Here is a 20192-nt window from a genome sequence, read left to right on the forward strand (position 1 = left end):
TTCCTTTTCTACAGCAGTTTGAGGAAAGAGTTGCTTTTACCACACCTCTCATCCAGTGGATTTACCTCACGATCCCTTTCTTCTCATTTTCTCGCACAGTCCCTTTTGAAGGACCTGCTCTAAGTCAAGCCACCTCCTCAGGTAAACAGGATCAGAATTAAACCAAGAACCACTCACAAATCCTTAGACAAGAAGCCTGATAGCTATTCTGCTCAAATGGTTAGCACAGAGAGAGTCAACATGGTGCCCCCCAGATTTTGGAGGAATACATCTCCCACCAGCCCCAGGCAGTGTGGTCAACAGTCAGGGATGATGGAAGTAGTAGTCTAGCAACATCTGGATAGCACCACATTGCCAATGGTATGTTAAATGATAAAACCAACCTTCCTTCTCTTTGCAGTTTATGAGGAATAAATGTTTCCTAGAATTAGGAATTTACATATGGAGCCTCTGTTATATTTTAAGAAAACATAAAAAAAGTCAATTGTTGCTTATTTGAGGCATGTGCTTTAATTCCTAATTGTCCTGGAAGTGAACGGGTGGTTTAAATTTGCAATCTAATTTAGGTTTACTTTACAGTACAACAATAATGTTTCTGGTATGGTCTGGGCTACTAACAGCTCTATAAATATTGGCTTAATAGGTTCCAAGTGCAGCAATTTTACTAAGGGACAGATGGACATATACTTTGAGCAATGGATGTTTGCTGACATTTTTTAGTTACTTCTTTTATAGACATTTATAGACTATTTTATATGTTGCAATCTGCCTTGTTATTTTATGACGGAGCCTTGTTATTTCATGAAAGAGCAGGTTATCAGTCTTCAAATAAATAAATCAATGAGCAACATCTGTCCTATGAGCTTTCATCCCATTATTATGCAGTGACATACTCACATTCATGTAATCATAGAGCCTTTCTGTTGCAAGTCCCTGTGACAAATTAATATCTGAAGGGAGACAGTGCGGGTACCTCTGAACAAAAATGTCAGGTTGGCGGTCTTCAAGAAGCTTACGCAGCTCTCCTCTTTTACGGAGTTTTCCTCTGATAGATTCAAATCGCGTTAGAGGGATCCTGGGCGGAAGACATGAATGCATGTTTGGTGTGGCATACAATGGACAATGAAATCCCAGAAAAACTGAAACTAGGACTAGTATGTTTTTTCTAGGGTGGTTTAATAAATATTTTTGCCTTGGTACGTACCATGTTAACTTTGCCTAGCTTAGGATAGAAATCAACATAGTGCTAATAAGATAATTCTTCAAGCATTTCTGCCCTCCAGATGGAACAACCGTCCTTCTCCTCCCCACATGTGTTGTTCTTGGGTTTCCCCGACCCTCCGAAATGAATTGAGGAAGTGCAGGGGGAGAAGAGGAGGGAAAGCTCTTCTGAGCTATCGCAAGTCCTTGCACTGGCTTCTGCTAGTGCACCAGTTGAGTTGAATCCGGCCCTTAGAGTGTTATAAAATTACATGATAGATGTTGAGGCCTGGAATGGGCGAACATGTCCATTTTGGGTTTCTCTCAGTTTTCTAATCTTAAATTCCACATTTCTGCATCAGTTTGCGATTAAAAAAAAATACCTCATGGAAATTTGCCAACATTTTAGCAAAAATTTCTCCTGTGTACATTTCTATATGCACATACCAATATACACATGTTTATATGTTATTTTCACTAATATGTGCACCCTTTACCATTGTATAGGCACTTTTACATACATTACTTGACTGGAGAACTGCACTGAAAAAGCTGGCTGAGAATATTAGAGGATAGCTGTTCTTCGGTTCCCATCTTGTTTCAGAAGACACAAAGTTGGTTAGCTCACTTTTCAGTGCCAATGGAATCAAGTTTCTCCCTCATTCCTATTTGAGGTACATGAGCCACTGCTAGTCTGTGTAGTACTGGACTAGATAAATAGCCTGAATTAGTATAAAGCATCTTCCCAAGAACTGAAATTAACATAAATTGTGGTATTTTGCCTTCCTATCATTGGGACTTGTTGCAGGGGAAATGTTTCCATGAATTTTGCCCAGGGTTTGAGTCTAGTGCCATCTTGTAGCAAATACCTTTCTATAGCATGCCAACACCAAAAGTTTCTTTTTTAAAAAAAAAAAAAAAAAAGCTTCTAAAGTAATTAACAAGACTCCTTTTTACAGAAACATGGGCCCACTGCTAAGAACACACTGAAAATATATGAAATACTTCCTTACCTTACTACAGCTGTGAGGCACGGAATATAAACCAGAGCTGCTAAGAGAACCCTCATGGCTTCAGCTGGAAGTGGAAATAAAGCTGGCTTTTCTTCTCTCTATCTCTTTTATATACTTTGCTGGATTACAACCAGCTGTTTGTGGGGTCAGTCAATGACTGCAGGTCAGTTGCTTGGCAGGACATTTGTAATGTGCTGGACAAGGACCCGTCAATTTGTGTAAATACTGCAATCTGTTACAACATGGATGGGGAACTGGTGGCCCTCAGGATGCTGTTGGACTCCAACTCCCATCAACCCCAGCCAGCATCGCCAATAGCCAGGGATGCTGGGAGTTGGAGTTCAGCGACATCTAGGGGACCACACGTTCCCCACCTCTGCATTAGAACACTCAAACAAGGGAGTGATGGAGGCAGGTAGTAGCAGTGCATGTGGTAGAGCTTGACGCTGGTGTGGTTGCTTACCTGAATGGGGCTGAGGTGCCAAGAAGGGCGAGACTGTGCAGTTGCACTGACAGGAGTGCTGGACCAGCAGGGATGCTCCCACTGGTGCAACCACCCTACCTGTGCTGGTCCCGGGGGGGGGGGAAGGTACTAATACCGTAGCCGAAGTTCAGTCCAGAGTCACTAGCAGGGTAGACAATCACTAGATGAGACGCGAGGTCCGAAACAGGGAGCCGGGCGGGGGAGCAGGAACGCTGGTAGGGCAGCAGCAGGAAGCCAGGCGGGTAACAGGAACACTGGTAGAGCAGAAGCAGGGAGCCAGGCGGGGAACAGGAACACTGGTGGGTCAGCAGCGGGCAGCTGGTCGAGGAACAGGAACACCGGAGAGTCAGGAGCAGGAAGCCGGGCGTGGAACAGGCACACTGGGAGTGCAGATCTAGGTCTGGGTAAAGCAGGTACTCCACAACGACGTTGCTCCCGCAACCTGGGACCGGGCTGCCTGACCTTTATCTTCTTCTAAGGCCCCGCTTGGCCTTAAGGCGAGCACTCCTCCTGGGAGAGACCAGTTCCCTTCGCCTCTCTGCCCTAAGCCTCTGCAGTTCAGGAGAGGCCGAAGGGTTACTGGGCCCCGGGGGAGGCTCACCTGTAGCCACTGAGTCCTCCAGCACCTCTGGGGCCAGAATGGTCTCACTTGGTGCCTGCCCCTGAGGATCTGGCACAGGTGCAGGCTCCTCAGCATCTAGGCCTTGCCCCAGTTCAGCCGGCCCTGGAGGCGGGGACTCCTGTGCCAGCTGGGATTCCTCCGGTTCACTCTCAGACTCGGAATCCCAGGCCATCACACTACCCCAACCTCGCCACTATCGCCCTGCCCCAGTGCTCTCCAAATAAGGAGCAGTGACAGAGGTGGATTTAGGGAAGCGCGACTGGTTCACCCACACTAGTGAGAGGGGGCTGCAGGGGGCTGCAACAATGACTTATAATGAAAATCGAAAAATGTGGATGGGGGTGCCAATTTTTGTTGTGTTGCGCAGGGCGCCGTTGAAATTTGAAAGTCTGCCTCTAGCAGACTGCGTTGTAAGGAGGTTGGCTATGTCTCACCACACATGCCTTAAGAATAATGAGTCTTTTTCAGTGTGGACTAAGTAAGTATAAACCAGGTCTTACCATGACCCAGGTCTTCATAGGTGAACCTATGCAATTCAAAGCACTATAGAAAGATGCAGGGTAAATGGGCTCATCTGAAATATTCCACACCATAACAAGCAATTTGACCTTTCCTTATGTCACCTGGGTTTTCTCATTAGCTATTACTGACACGGGTGGCGCTCTGGGTTAAACCACAGAGCCTAGGACTTGCCGATCAGGTCAGCAGTTTGAATCCCCATTACGGGGTGAGCTCCCGCTGCTCAGTCCCTGCTCCTGCCAACCTAGCAGTTCGAAAGCACGTCAAAGTGCAAGTAGATAAATAGGTACCGCTCCAATGAGAAAGTAAATGGCATTTCTGTGTGCTGCTCTGGTTCGCCAGAAGCAGCTTAGTCATGCTGGCCACATGACCCGGAAGCTGTACGCCAGCTCCCTTGGCTAATAAAGCGAGATGAGCGCCGCAACCCCAGAGTCGGTCACAACTGGACCTAATGGTCAGGGGTCCCTTTACCTTTTAACCTCTCCCCAAGGCAGCAGGTGCAAAGCTTGCACTCTAAGGCTGTTTAGACACTATATACCTTTAAACCCCATTTTAAGCATATTCTTTCCCTCGAAGGATTCTGGTTGCTGTAGTTTACCCCTCATGGAGCTATAATTCCCAGCTCCTCATAAACAAATGACAGGGTCCAGAATTCATGGAGAGAAAGAATGTGCTTCAAAGGTACAGTTTGTCTGCAATCCAATTCATCAGTTCAAGTTATTCCTACAAAATGTATCGGGGATGGGGAACCTCAATCCTAGGGGCTACATCCATCCTTCCAGATAGGCTGTCTCCAGGTTGCTCCTCCTCCTCCTCCTCCTCAGCCACACAGCCTCTCCCCAGGCCATGCCTCTCATTAGCCCTATTTTGAACCCTCCTGGAGCTCAAGTGCGTCCTTGAACTCTGGCAATGCCTCTTCCTTACCTCTGGCCCTGCCCATCACTGGCATGTGGCCCCCAGAAGGCTGCCTGGAAACGAATGTGGCCCTCTGAAAAAGCTTCCCTTCTCCTGACATATATAATGTGGCGTTGAGTAATCCTTGTGTCAAAAACTGTTGCTCAATGGCTCTGGCCTTTGGCTTGCACATCTAACGCAAGCAGGTTTGCAAAGACTTCAGGGCAAGCCCAGTGAGTAACAGAGACTATACAGGTTCGTCCCTTAGGGAAAATGGCTCACTGCCCCACCAAACCCAAACTTGGCTGGCTGCTTGCTTACACCTATAGCCCAAGGGTTAGCATTGCCTATCGCTTCCCTCCTCCTCCCCAGTTTCTCTGTTCGCATTGTAAAACTCAGCAGGGACAAGGATGGGGTCCAAACAAATTTAATTTTAATAATAATAATAATAATTTTTATTTATACCCCGCCCTCCCCAGCCAAGGCCGGGCTCAGGGCGGCTAACAAGCAATAATAAAAACAAGTTGAATGAATACAGCTTAAAAACAAGATTAAAAATACAACATTAAAATCTTTAGTTGGCTCTGTTTGTCATTGGCTGTGGCTCCACTTCCTGTTGGCCTCCCTGCCTTGCACTCCAGCAGTCCCAATGGGCACCAGTGGATGGAGTCACTGCATGACCATTTGGGGACACAACCCAAGTTGAATCAGGATTAAGTCAACACTCACATCTGATCATATGCAGAGGGCTACGTGAATCAGCTCTTGTTCTCTTGCAGACAAAGGTGCAACTACTGTCTGTCTCAAGACTTTCACCTCTGAGAGGCAGAGCATCCTACATTAACTGGTCTTCACACACACCCCCATCACTCATTAAGGTCCTCAAAAGTCCAGACTCTAGGCTATTTTTTCATTGCCTTGATCTCATTAGCCCACTGCAAGGAGACTTTGGCTTGCCAACATAGTCACAAGGTGCAGCAATCTAAGGTCATTGTGATCTGCATTGATAAGGCTAGATTAATAGTTAAACTGTGAACCAGAGTTTTTACCCCATAATATATTTAAGTAAGTCCTAAATATGTTCCTTAACAACAAATAAATGTAAATAGGCATTCTGCATCCAGAAATAGCAAAATGCCATATAAATCAATGTCCAATTTAAGCAGTAGGATTTGCCTAATTGTGCCATGAAATTTGAAACCATCCATTTGGGATCAAATTAGATGTTAAATGTGTCTTTGAATCCCATGCTTAAGACTCCCACATATTTTTTAACCAAAAGCAGCCAATGCAGTCCAATTCAGTTCAGGTTTGCGGTACAGGTGTAGGGTGGTTTACATCAGGTATACTAAAGCAGTAGCACCTATCCGGAACGGGAACCTGTCACAGTTTAGGGCCAACAAGAATTGCTTGGCTGATGGTTGAACCCTGACTGAAAGACATGGCTGAGAGCCCTTCAGCTTGTGCCAGAGGGCATAAGATGATACTTGCAATGAATAAACACTTACAGTAGATGACATTTACATAAATGAGTACTGAACATGCCTCTCTCTCATGTTACTAGCAAGTGACTATAGCATAAAGCACCATTAGAGCAGAGCCTTTAGAGCAGAGCATGCTAAGGGGAACATTGGGACTGTTTTGGAAAATATGTCTGATTAACCACTGTGCAATCTCAGAACTTCACCTCGGCGTTTTCTGCTGCTTTTGCGCACGAGAGCTATTCCAAGGCAATGCCTGCATTTCTCATCAGCAGACACTCATTCAGTTATCAGGAACATTTCAGGGCTCTTGAGATTCATGATTGTTGCTATGTGGACCATATATATTGCAGCAAGGAGGAGGGAACAGCACACAAAATAGAAGCCAGGCAGCTTCCCTGCTCCATAAACCTGATTCACCGGGTAGCGAAGAACCAATGTAACTTTCCAAAGTTGTTAGGATGGGCAACGCTTTCCGAACAGTCATTGCTTTCTTCCCATCAGATGCCTGCCAGAAATACATTCTGGGAGACCTTGAAGAGATGCCAATTGATAAAATGTTGGATCTGAGCAGCAGGCAGGTGAGGAGGTTCCCGCTGCACGTTTGTTCTTTCAGGGAACTGGTCAAATTGTACCTGAGCGACAACAATCTGAATCATCTGCCCTCTGAGCTAGAACAGCTGCAGAACCTACAGATCTTGGCACTGGATTTCAACAATTTCCAAACGCTTCCCCCGGTGGTGTGCACCTTGAAGCAGCTGTGTATCCTTTACCTGGGCAACAACAGACTTGGAGACTTGCCAGTAGAGCTGCGCCAGCTGCAGAACCTGAAGACACTCTGGATTGAGTCCAACTGTTTGTATCACCTGCCCAACGTGGTGTGCGAGTTGAAGCAACTCAAAACGCTGCATGCCGGCTCCAATGCGCTGCACTCCCTGCCTGCGCAGCTGTGGTACCTGAAGGACCTGCGCAGCATCTGGCTCTCAGGCAACCTACTGCCTGAATTCCCCCCCGTGTTGCTTCACATGCCATTCCTGGAAATTATCGACGTCGACCGCAACGTCATCACTTACTTCCCCAGTCTCGTGCACCTGAGCAGCTTGAAGCTGGTGATCTATGACCACAACCCCTGCAGAAACGCACCCAAGGTAGCCAAGGGGGTGCATAGGGTTGGGAGGTGGTCTGAGGAAAGCCCCGAACCTAGGAAACGATCTGGTATGGATAGGGACAAAGGATCTGAGGACATCGACTCTATTCTCCCTCCTCCAGGCCATCTCAGTCTAGCCGAGTGACAAAAATTTCCACTACTAGAGTGCAGAACTTGTAAGGTTGCCGCAGGAGCCCTCTCAGCCAGGGTGTTCATATCTAGATAAAGATGAGAATATATGGACTGTGTTTTCACAGGCTGCATGTGTTCGATTTCACTCGATTTCTATGGTATTGTGTGCATGCCCAGCTTGGTGAGTAATTTAAATATCTTGAATTAGCAAGCCAGCTAATGTACCCCTTCTGATACCTGCAGCTCTTCTACGGAATTCAGATGGAACAAAACCTAGTACACATTATAAACAAATCTTTAATTTGAGAAGGGGGAAAGGAATCCGTTTAAAGATAAAAATGCAGGTGCCTTGCCTTCTGTAAAATTAAAACCAATGCTGTAGCACTAGCCCTGTGGTATTAAACAAATTGTGTAGAAGTATTTTGAAGTCACTTTGAAGATATTTCATCCTGCAAATGTATCCTGGTTTTGTGTGTGTAAATGAGAACTTTTAAGTTGGGGTTCACCAGTCACAAATCCAACTACATGGAGTCTATCTGCATACCAGCTTGAGCGCTGCTCAGGGAAATGTAGCATGTGTATGGTTAGGAGAGATAGGACCCCTAGCATAGTGTTCAGCACGTTCAGTCTTTGGGGAAGCCATGACTGGTAGAAAAGCAAGATTTATAGATATGCCATTAGAATAGTTGTTTCCATTTAACTATTTAACCCGGTGGTATCCAATTAACGAAGTACTGCAGACCCCATTTTTCAATAGTCAAGCCAATGACCCTCCTACTTTTGAAAATGTAGGTATCTCTGCAGTACTTTTTGCTACGTGAATGGTACCACGGACCACCAATAGGGAACCACTGCTTTAGCCCATTATACATGCCTAACAACTAAGAGGATCTATGCAGTTAGTTGTTTTAAAAGGCGTGAAATATGTTGGCTGTGATCCTAAGTAAAGCTTTTTATTATTTCATTGGGAACCATTTCTCCTCCAACTTTCCAAGCTATTGCAGAACTCTGAAAGTAGACTACAGCCTACAGAAGCTCATGCCACAAGACATGTGTTCATAGTTACAGTACCACAGCACTCTATCACTTGCTGCCATCAGCTAATACGGTTACTTCTTCCAGATTTTTTTTTTAACATGCCAACTAGAAATTAACTTTTATTGTCTTGAGGAAGTCATGTAGTTGAACCTCCAATTCCAGCAAAAACAGTGAGGGTTCAGATTACTTCCTCCTTGCCGAGATGTGATAAACACACAACTAGCTAAGGTTTAGTGGCCTGTATTATCTTCATGCAATGTTTAATAAAAGGATCACACAGGATGACATTTTTAAATACTAGCAGTAAACTTTGCTTTCATGATCAGCCACCTGCCTATTTTCTGAATTGTGCTCTCATTGTTTCACACGTATGCATTGGAAGGTCTTTTCAATAAAAAGCGCAAACTCCGGTACTATACGAAAGTAAATGGAAAGTCAAAACAGATTTGAAACTTTTATTATGGGGTACTACAAAGAGGATGGTGGGGAAGTATAGATGTTATACAATAAGAATGAATTGGTCTTTTTGAAACAATATAAGTTAAACCAACAAAAGAATGATCACATTGCCAAAGCTCAATATTCCATCCCTTTATTCTTCAAATCGCTCTGAAGCGCACAACGTATTTTGCAAACTTCTGGTCCACGTGTTTTTACTGACCACGGAATACTCAACACGGATAACGATCTGGTACTCTTTTCCTGAAAGAAGAATCAGAATTCAGTACACACAAATGTTGGGAGGAAAGAAGAGTCTCCAAGTTCATTGCAAGCCTAGAATGGTAAGAACCTAAAAGTGTTTGTACATGTTTGTTATTTAGTTCATCAGCAATAGCCTTCTCAGTCCACTCTTAATTGCCCAGGTAATCCCAGAGTAGGTTACAATGATATTTCAATTCGTAACAGTAGCAGGCAGAGATAACTACAAGTCAAGAGGGTAAGACTACTACCACAGATGCCTACAAGAGAGTTGGCACCAGCTATATCTGAGGAGGGGGGAATTTGGCAGTCAGACAACCAGCACCAAGAAAGTCCTCCCTCCTGCGTTGTTTATCAGTCAATTAATTGCAGCTCCATCAAGAGGATCTCCCCACAGATCTTCATGTACGAGCTCCCCACACGTTGGATCCCTTTGGCCAAGCCCTTCTGATTATTTTCAATCAGCCAAAAAAGGCAAGTGCCGAGAGGGTATGTTTTCAGTCCCGCTGCTTCAACTCCTTGGCCACATCCTCAGGCCTCAAAACCTGAAACAGATCCTACTAGACCAAATAGGACACTGATGGTACCTTGATGGGAGTATATCCTATCTTAGCAGGTAGCATCAAATGTGCAACCGTAACAAAATTTCATAAACATAGAAGCATACCTATTATAAGGAAATTATAGTTCAAATCAATTGTTTTTCTGATAAAGATTGATTACGGCATTGTCTCGCAAGAACTAGGAAAGCTTTGGGTTTTACCTTGGAGCTGCTTTAATAATATCATCGACACGGAGAATCACCTCTGCAGCTTCAGCAGCACTCAGCAAAACTTGCCGTTTCACTTGAAAGCTTTCCACCACTCCCAGAGTTGCCATGTCTGCAATGGTAGCCTCCTTCATGTCTTCAAGAGATTAAAAAAAAAAAATTCTCAGTGTTAACAAGGCAAGCATCCCATTTCCATAGTTTTTTTGCATTTTCTATCTTGGCACTATTAAAATGATACTGATTTTAATTAAAGGTCTACACATTTTCAAGTGGAATTTGCATTTAGTGAAATTCAGTCTTACGCTTGATTTTAATTTTCACTGCTGTTGTTGAATGTAAAGCACCCCAAAGCAGCTTCTATTCCCACTGCAAGTGTTTATACACAAAGGTGTATTTTTTAAAAATAAAACATACAAACTATATATAAAAATCCTTACCAAGTCCATACGTGGTTTTCCCTTCAATATGAGCAGCTCGAAGCTGGGAAACCAAATCTGCACTGTCATAGCCAGCGTTATCAGCGATGATAGTTGGGAGCTAACAAAATAAAGCAGGCTTGTTAGACCATTTGGCAAAGAACAAACCTGCAAACTACATGCCAGTTGCAAAAATAAATAACAATAATGCACAGCACACATGTAAGCGCTATGAGTTACTATTGTACTATTGCACTATCCTTACTCAAAATATGTGTATCCTTGATGCAGAATCTGAATTTGTCAATACTGACAATCTTTGGCAATCCCTCCCATTCATTGAATAGAAACAAGTTTACAAGAGAATCCCAGATCTCTGCTTAGGTCAGGGCTAGAGAACCATTATCCCTGACCACTGGCCAGGGCTGATGGAAGGTGGAGTCCAACAACATCTGGAGGGCCACAGTCCTTCATTCCTGGTTCAAGGGAATCCTGCTACAATTGGTTTGGAGAGAGAGAAAGCCAACCCATGTTTTAAAAGCGCTTAGAAATAACACTATGTAAAGTCAGCCAAGCCAAAAGAAACATGGGAAAGGGGCTAGAGGAAGATAGGTAATGTTACTGTTCCTTGGTTAACAAGGGCAGAGTTTGGTTGCATGAGCCACAAACCTGAAAACTACCATCTCAAAAGACTTTGCAATGACCAACAACCAGTAAATGTTGTGTGGGTGCTCAGCCTCTTCATCATAATTATTAGCTTTCAGAGCACTGTGCTTCGTTATACTGGTAGTAAAGAGAACCAAACACTAGCTTACCGTGCTCAAGGCCTTAGCGAAAGACTCCATTGCTACGGATTCTTTGCCTGGTGTTCTCTTTGCAAGCTCCCAGACAGCATTAGCCATTAACATCTCTGAGCAGCCTATGTGTTAGGAAACAAACAGACACCTTGTAACCAACCTGGGCAAGTATTAAAGTTAATCTTTCAATTGCTGGAGCTAAAATAAGAACCCTGTATATTTACCTCCACCATACACCGTTCTAGTATCTTTTACAGTCTGGGCAAGAACACACAGTGCATCATGCAGAGATCTTTCCGCTTCATCTATGATCTGTTGTGTTGCACCACGCAGCACTACGGTGCATGCTTCACCTAAAAGGTATAAAAAGGTAAGGAAAAGCAATAAAAATATTTCCAACAAAATCCTGTCTCCTACATAGCGATATATAAAAGGACACTGAACCTGCTGCCCTGATGTCTATCAAGCCAAAACCTAAAGCCGCATAGTGGTGACTGGTTGTTATTATTATTTTTATTAATTATTGTTAAAATATGTGTACCACCCTTCATCTGCAGATCTCAGGGCAGCTCACAACATAAAAACACAATATAAAAGCATAAAAACAAGAAACAATAAACCAATAACCCCCCCCCCCAACTAGATGAACTGAGCTACTAGAGATGGTTGCTCTGTAGCTGCTTTTGTTGCATATTCAGGCATTTCCCTTTGCATACTTGCAAAAGGTGTTATTCTGTCTCGAGGTGGTAGAGGTGCTGGGGTCATTGCTCTTTCCATGTGTGGGTAACATATCAGCATTGCTGCTAACCACCATCCCCGATAGTTTCCAGGGACGTGCCTGTTGTTTTTAAAAATTTCAGACTGTGGGTATCTTCTCCCTTCCTTGGGTAAAGCATGAATGCAAGGTGGCAGCTGCTCCAGACACAGCAGTGGACAGTAGCTGGTACATATGATTGTTCTGTCCAACACTGAGCAGCAAAACCTACCCATGGCAACTCCAGAGAAATGAAGAAGTTTATCTTCACCAATCATGACTTCTTCAATCAGCTTGCAGCTTCCTAGCTTCACCAATTCTGGATGGTCAAAAGTTGAAGCAATTTCACCACCTGAGAATGAATGCAACTTTGTGTTAGCCTTTTCCTCCCACAAGTGTAAAATAGTTTTAGTAACTGTTTACTTAGTAGACATACGAACCTGAACTTTGAAAAGAAGCTTTTATGAAAAGAAGTATGAGCAGATGTTCATCAGTCTCTGTCTCTGTCTCTCTCTCTGTGTGTGTTTTGTTTTAAAGAAACTACTATGCTAATATGCCACTTTTCACCTTAAATTATGGAGACATCCTCACTATCATTGTGCAATTTTTAAAAAAAAAATGTATTGGTAGCCACTTTCAGCTCTCATAGTTGGCCCGCAAACAGCAAAGAAGCTGGGTTCTGTGTAACTTTCCTGAATAGCTAAGAAAGAAATCAGATTTACAATATGTTGCAAAAAAAAAAAAAATGAAGTGTAGGAGTACGAGTTCAGATCCTTTGTTCAATGGATGGTACTTTGCCATCAAGGTAAGGTATTTACTATGTGATTCCTGGTTATTAGTGGCATGTTTTTTCTGGTGCTGCTGATTTACTTTTATTATGCAGTTGTGTTGTTTTTTGTTTTTTTTACTGTACCACATTCTGGGATCCCTTGTGCAACAAAAGGCAGGTTAAAAATAATTCTGTACCTGTAACAAGAGCTAGACGTTCAACTCCAGCAAAATCTGCATGTTCAATAGCCATAACACCAGCAGCAGCAAACATCTGTTCTGGGTAGTTATAGATCAATTGCCTGTAATAAGAAAAGGTGCTCATAATAACGTGGCAGGAAACATAACTTAATTTATCCCAGCAAAAACTTCCATAGTGCTTAACAGTACAATGATTTTTAAACATTGCGTATTACTTTAACTGTTAACGACTAGTAACCAAGGTTTTGTTCTTGGGTTCAACAAGCTTTCACCCATGGTATGGCATGGCAGCAGCAGCAGGTATGAGGAAGGAGTGATGTGGGAATTTCTGAGCACCTTGCACCAACATGCTGTTTGCTCACACTAAACTACAGTTTGTTTTAAGCAGTGGTTTAAGGTGATGTGTGAACTGTGCCACTATGTAGTTACAGGCTTGTCAGCAGAGGCTCTGAAGAGTCAATCAGCATGTTCCAAACATCCCTCAGCATAATGCATACCTGTTGATAAAGCAGTTTATTCCATGCTTCAGAATACGTTCAACCTTCTCCTTCATTTTCTCTTTTTCTGCTTGTTCAATTTCTGCCACCTTTGCTGTGGAATCCACTCTTACACGGGAGCCAAATATCTAAGAAATAAATATGGCAATATTAAGCAATAGCTCAAGTGCTTTGACTACACTACGATTTGCACCACAAAAATTACTTACCTTAATTTTATCAGTATCCATGCCAGTATTTGCAATAAGGATTTTTGCATTTTCAATCCTTTTTGGCTGGTTGACTCCAATTTTTTTATCCAACAGAAAACCTAAAATGAAGAAGAATCAGACAGGATTATCGGGCATATTTTATGAAACTGAACAGGTTGCCTGAGTCTCTTTTCACTCAAACAGTCATAGGAATAGATTCAACACTTAGTTGAATAAAACAAAGCGGTATTCCCCCCAAATCATATGAAGCATCAAGGAACACACAGGGCAGACCAAAATGAAACAGCAATAGAATCCGAAGATACTTAGCTTCTTAAATGTAGATAATTTGAGGCTACTTCAGATGCTTAATTCGTACAATACTTTATGAAGTGACCCAAGTGCATAAGTATGAAAAGGTTTCTCTCAGAATGGGCAAACATTCAGTTTACATAGGTAATCCTGTGATTAAAAACCATTCAGGAAGCAATGCAAACATGATCCACTTACGTTTCACATCTATGGAAATAGCTTTCAGAGGCCCTTCTCTGCATGCAAAATATTACATCGGAACTTGCCTTCAAAATTTTACCAAGGCTAATAGAAACATACAAATACTGGCTGAACTAATATATCACAGTAAGCCATAACCCATCTTGTTCCTTCCATTTTCAGCACTATATCTGAACCAGTGATTGTGTTTGTTTCGCTCCTACAAACCATGAGCCGTAAGCAAAGAAGAAAATTTGGTTACAGATCAGTTTATTTAGAGTGAAACAAACTATGATCCCTGGTTTGGGCATAACACTGAGACAGGAATTGTGAGCGATTTTTCTCCCAGTGCAAGCCTGCAGGAATAAAGTAGGCACTATTTTGTTTGTGAACACTGTGTTATGGCTTACATGACAGCAAACAATGTTTTTTTAAATGGCTTAGTGGAAAGCCTGCTATTTTATCTTCATAGTAAGCAATGACAAGGTTCCTTGCTATGACATAATTTACTGAATTGTTACCAGTAAGCAAAATTATACCTTCATCCAAGTAGGAGTCTATTAGACTTCCTCCTAGTTTCTTGATGATATGAATAGCTTCCAGATTACCAGATCCCTTCAGCCTAAGGACAGCATCTACTGCAAGTTTTGCAAAGTGATCTTTATGATGAGTAAGCAATTTTGAAGAGAGTGTGGTTTCTGCAATATTCATTAAGTCTTTGTGAAATGAAGCTTCATTTCCCCTGAAAAGCAGAAAAAGTAAACTTAAAAGCACATCTTGGATCACTAAAATATATGGCCTTGATCCAGAGAACCATACAGCAAAGTTCTGCATATAATTGCAAGGCTTCTGACACTCCACTTTCGAACAACAACCACCCACCTACACCAACCTAACAAGCCGCTACCCAAACTTGGAAGACATTATCTTCAAGTGTTAAGAACAAAAATACTGTAAGCCCTGGCAAATGCCTAATAGCATGTCCTGCACTATTTGTATCTTAGAAGAATGTAAAACTGTATTTTCACATAAAGATGTCCAATGTTTCATCTGCATATTGAAGAGACTAAATTAATCCATGAATCATGGGTTTTATTTTTTCAAATGCAGAACCTCCTCAGCATTTAAAATCCATGAATAAACAGCAGTACAATAGGGTTTTGCCTCATTAATGTGCCATAGACCCAGTCCTTCCCTCTGTATCTAGCACATTTTTGAACTCTGGTATAAATCAAAGTTTTGTAACACAGGTCAATTTTTTCTAATACAAGACAATTTTATTCAAAATATAGAATAATGTCCTAGAACACTGTCCTATCCAGGTGTGAAGAAGTCTTGTTCACTAGGACAAAAGCATCTGAAATAGGGAGGCTATTCTTTCCACAATAGCCACTGTAAAATATTTAAAGTAGTTGGAAAAATAAAAAACTAAAGAGGGAACAAGCCATTTGCATCAGACACCATTGTCTTTAAAACATGTTTTTCACAAATAAATACAGCAATATCTAAAATAATATGCTGCAGAATTCAGAATGTTTTTAATCTGTTGTGAGCCGCCCAGAGTGGCTGGGGAAACCCAGCCGGGTGGGCGGGGTATAAATAAATTAGTAGTAGTAGTATGTTCAGGATAAATTTCAATACTATTTTGCTTATCGGTAGAATATTACAACGAAGTTGTGTGTTTCAAATAGCAGGAAACACTTCTTTAAGTGTAAGCACCATTCAGCTCTTAATGCTACTTTCCTTTTTTTGTTTGGCTGCACACACCTGTCATTAGTTACATGATATTGGACCATAACAATCTGAGAGACAAATGCCTGTTGTCTGTGACTAGAACTAACCCATGATCCACAGCAGATTTCACCAAGGCTTCTCTTGCTGCTTTTGTGGCTTCTCTCCAACCTGCAATAATGGTCTGAGGGTGGATTTTTCTGGCAATCAATAATTCTGCCTCCTAGAAAAATAAAAGCATTTAGTTTATCTTAATGCAGTTGCAAGTAAAACAACAGTAACTTCAAGTGTGCTTTCCGACAAACACATGCCACTTTCTTGTTCCTTTTTTCAGTTGTCTCAATGACGTAACGGCTTAAATAAGATTACCTGGAATCTTCAACAAATAAAAGCTCCCTAATTTTTTTTTATCAGTATACCTTATACATATTCTATAAAGTTAGCTATATTAGTTTGTTCCAGCAAAAAAACTTCAACTTAGCATTTCAGCATACCTTTTCAGTGTTTTAAAAAATGGAACTATTTATTACCCTTAGCAATTCAGCTGCCAGAACAGTTACTGAAGTAGTTCCATCTCCAACTTCGTCATCTTGAACCTTGGACATATCTGTGAGGAAAACGTTACCACATAAGCTTTAATATTGAAGTATCATGTTCGCATTCTATATGGCTATACAGAAATCAGAGATAAAAACAGGATCTCTCTAACTGCACTGTCATACTATAGGCAAGGCTGTATGTGCCCAGGATAGGGCACTATGTCATGAGAAGCAAATACAGCATTATGCAATGCTTAAGCAGCACCATCCAGCTTTTTCTTTACGTCTAAGTTTGACTGCTTTGGTTCAAGAACCAGCATGATGTGGTGAATAATGTCAGACTGGGAACACAGCGTAGTTTTCACAGGAAGCAGACAATCTACAATCTTTTAATTTAGCAAAATAAAATATCCCCGTAATGTATTTAGTCAAACATACCAACCAAAACCTTGGCTGCAGGGTTGTCCACTCCAATAGCTTTTAAGATAGTTGCCCCATCATTGGTTACTGTCACTGTGCCTTCTCTTCCAGTACTAAGGAGAATCTTGTCCTGAAGGTCCATATTTGAAGATATTAAATATTTGACTCAAAAGTGGTAACAGTGACAAAACAATGTATTTCAGAAATTACAAATAACTTACCATGCCCTTAGGTCCCAAAGTGCTTTTAACTAGATCTCCAATGGCAATAGCCCCAACAAAAGATGACTGGAATAAAAAAGGGGAAATTATAAATATGACCCCAAGCAGAATAAGCTCAAGCTTTCTTTTATAGCAAACATATACAGGTGCAACTACAGTTCTAGATATCAAGTATCAATGAATATTAGACTTGCCAAACGGGCTGTCTCTGCTCTCTCTTCATCAGCACCAGCCTTGAAGATATTCACAGGTGCTAGGGATAAGGATGCCTGAAATAATAGGAAACAAAATGCCAATTAGCATATAGGAAAGACTTAATTTTCAAATAACAATTTTACACCTTGCCATCCACTTACTATGAGTGTTATGCAATTTCTGAATTGCTCACATTGTGACTATTGCTCCTTTCAGGCATGATGTTCACTTATAAATCCTACATACTAACAGGTACAAGAGCACTAAGTTCTGCCTCCCAGATCACCACTGTCATCGCCCTTCATGAGTCTGAAGTGGACAGCATTTTCTATTTGGGGGTTAGGGTGGAGGCTAACAGTGTGATTTAAAGTATGAATCAACCCAGAACCTGCAATCATCATCTGAGGTGCTTCTTTGAGCGCCTCCGCAAGAGGTCTGGAGGGTGGCAGCACAAGATCAGGTCTTTTCTGCAGTGGCTTCCCATTTGTGGAATGCTCTTCACAAGGAGTCCACCTGTCGCTTTCATCACACATCTTTAGGTGCCCAGCAAAAATGTTACTCTGTAACCTGGTCTTGGGCTGATTTAACATTCTATGGCTTTTTAAATGTGTTTGCGGGAGAGAAACGATTGGTTTGTTTTCGTTTTATTATGTATTTTGTGTTTTCATTCTGTTTTGTTTTTTTAATGTGGTCAACTGCCCTGTGGTCGTCAGGTGAAGGGCGACAAACAAATTTAATAAATAATAAAAGTAATAATAAAAAATCTTACAAAAGCAGGGTTCTAGATCACAGTAGGAGCACTTCATCCTCCAATTTGTGGAGGGCAACAGTATGGTGATGTTTGGGGAATGAGCTGAGCATGTTTGTCCCTCCTCAGGTGTAAAATGTACACACAAATCGAACAACCAAACAAGAGCTTACAGCTGCAAAACAGCAATAAGGAATATCTGGACCGCAGGCCAAATAAAGCCCACAAGGCCCACCAGGCCATTTTGGTCAAGCCGCACGAGCCTGTCTCGTACCTGCTATTGTCAAGTGTGGGGCAGCTAAAGACACACTGTCCGCAAAGCTTCCCAAGCTCTGATCATCAGATTTTGCAAAGTCTTGTGCATGGGACTTTGAAAGACCCGCTGATCAGACGGATGCTAGTTCTTGCAGAACGCCACACACATGGCGTCGACAGGCTCCATGATCAGACGATGTTCAGCACTTTACGCCCCTCTCTGCTTGGTTTCAAACAACAAGGGCTAATACAGGTAGCCTCGCCCACCTGTCAAACTTGGGGGGGGGGGGACAAGGATGTGGTCCACCCACCAGATCCAGGCCCCCCACCCCTGCTGCAGAATGCAACGTGAACTGCAGTGCAAATCGCTACAGTGGTATCTCGGGTTAAGTAATTAATTCGTTCCGGAGGTCCGTACTTAACCTCAAACTGTTCTTAACCTGAGGTACCACTTTAGCTAATGGGGCCTCCTGCTGCTGACGTGCCGCCGGAGCACGATTTCTGTTCTCATCCTAAAGCAAAGTTCTTAACCCGAGGTATTATTTCTGGGTTAGTGGAGTTTGTAACCTGAAGTGTATGTAACCCAGGGTACCACTGTACATCGGAATTTAAGAAAAAGGGTGGTGTGTGTGACGCCATAGGCATGGCAGCAGCCAGGCTCCAGTGAAAGGAGTCTTCACACAGATCCCCAATGAACTCGGGAGGCGACGGGACTCTCTTTCCTTGGGAGATTTTGAATCATAAAAGGAAGCTCTACGTGAGATTCCTGCCTTGCAGGGGGTTGGGCTAGATGACCCCGGGATCCCTTCCAACCCTATGAAATGACAGCATGGAACTACAACCAAGAGGCCTCTCCGGAGTCCCGTCCCCCCCCCCCCCCAGCTGCGGCTTCCTTTGTCTCTGGCGCTGGCTGCCTGCGCACCGAAGGGAGAGGGAGGCGACCCTTCCTCCTCGGGCCGAGGAAAGGCGACGGGGACGGCCTGAAGGGATGAAGGCCCCAGCATCCTATCCACCGTGAACGGCGCCGCCCAAGGCGAGAGCGGGGCCCAGGGGCCTCTCCATCCCCGGCCGTTGCCACCAGGGCGTCACCAGCTCCCCTCCCCCTTTCCGGTAATTCTGGAACCTTCGGTTCCCTTCCCTCCCCCCCTCAGCCACGCCGGGCTCCGGCTCCCCCTCAGCGAAGAGGGACGGAGGGGATGGGATTATCAGACTCGAGGCTCACCATGTTGACGGCGCGGTGGGGCTTCCAGGCCGCTACTCGAATCTTCCCAGCCGCCTCGTGCCCGGAGCCGCAGCTGCGCGTTCGAGCGGATTCAACGAACACCGGAAATGACGATCGCCGCCGGAGAAAGGAAGGGCAGAGCGGGCTCGTTGCATGCCGGGAAGCGTAGTTCCCCCCCCCCCACCGGCGGGTCCTTTATGCCGCTGCGTAGCGGGTTGGAGCCTAGCCAGGGACTGGCACGAGCTTGTAATGTAACGGGTGGAGATGGGTTTTCAGATCTAGCTGCTACAGCGGCAAGAATGTTACTCGCCCCAAAATGGAAAGAAGTAGAAGTCCCAGCAAAGAGAGAATTGGGTACAAAAACTTATGGAGTATGCAGAAAGATTTCTTCCAGCGACCGGCCTACTTTGAATTGCAGCTGTTCTGGGTATAGCAGTCCCACACAGTGGTATCTATATTTTTTTTAATTAGGCAAAACCGAAGGTTCTAAATACTGTACTGGGTCGCCACAAATGTCAGAGACCTGGACTTCAAGATGGGAGATAGTGGTTAGGAACCCCTCTGATCTGGCCCAATTTAAACTATGAGCAAAAATAATGGCCAGAAGCTATTAACAGACTCCACCATTTAAAGGTGGAGAAGGAAAACTTGCGTTTTTGAACGGTCCTACACAAAACCACTCTCTCTATAGAAACGACAAAGGGAGTTCACCAGTTTTAACCCAGCCATCAAGTTTCTCTGCTCAAG

General features: G+C 43.3%; 2 protein-coding genes across 2 annotated transcripts; one reads left to right on the forward strand and one right to left on the reverse strand.

Moving 5' to 3' along the window:
* The first annotated feature begins 6602 nt into the window (after positions 1–6602).
* On the forward strand, positions 6603–7912 carry LRRC10 (leucine rich repeat containing 10). Its single transcript, XM_080972037.1, has one exon. It carries the CDS (start codon positions 6675–6677, stop codon positions 7503–7505), a length of 831 nt encoding a protein of 276 aa, XP_080828163.1. The 5' UTR covers positions 6603–6674; the 3' UTR covers positions 7506–7912.
* A 1059-nt stretch (positions 7913–8971) lies between these two features.
* On the reverse strand, positions 8972–19621 carry CCT2 (chaperonin containing TCP1 subunit 2). The gene is made up of 16 exons (XM_080972033.1): positions 19446–19621; positions 17220–17294; positions 17026–17091; positions 16823–16934; positions 16376–16452; positions 15956–16068; positions 14654–14856; positions 13641–13741; positions 13432–13559; positions 12932–13035; positions 12198–12317; positions 11436–11564; positions 11230–11333; positions 10436–10535; positions 9993–10134; positions 8972–9232 (listed from the first exon to the last, which is right to left on the reverse strand). Exons 1-16 carry the CDS (start codon positions 19446–19448, stop codon positions 9202–9204), a joined length of 1608 nt encoding a protein of 535 aa, XP_080828159.1. The 5' UTR covers positions 19449–19621; the 3' UTR covers positions 8972–9201.
* Positions 19622–20192: the final 571 nt, after the last annotated feature.

Source organism: Podarcis pityusensis (assembly GCF_964106645.2).
Source record: "Podarcis pityusensis genome assembly, chromosome: 10".
Lineage (NCBI taxonomy): Eukaryota > Metazoa > Chordata > Lepidosauria > Squamata > Lacertidae > Podarcis > Podarcis pityusensis.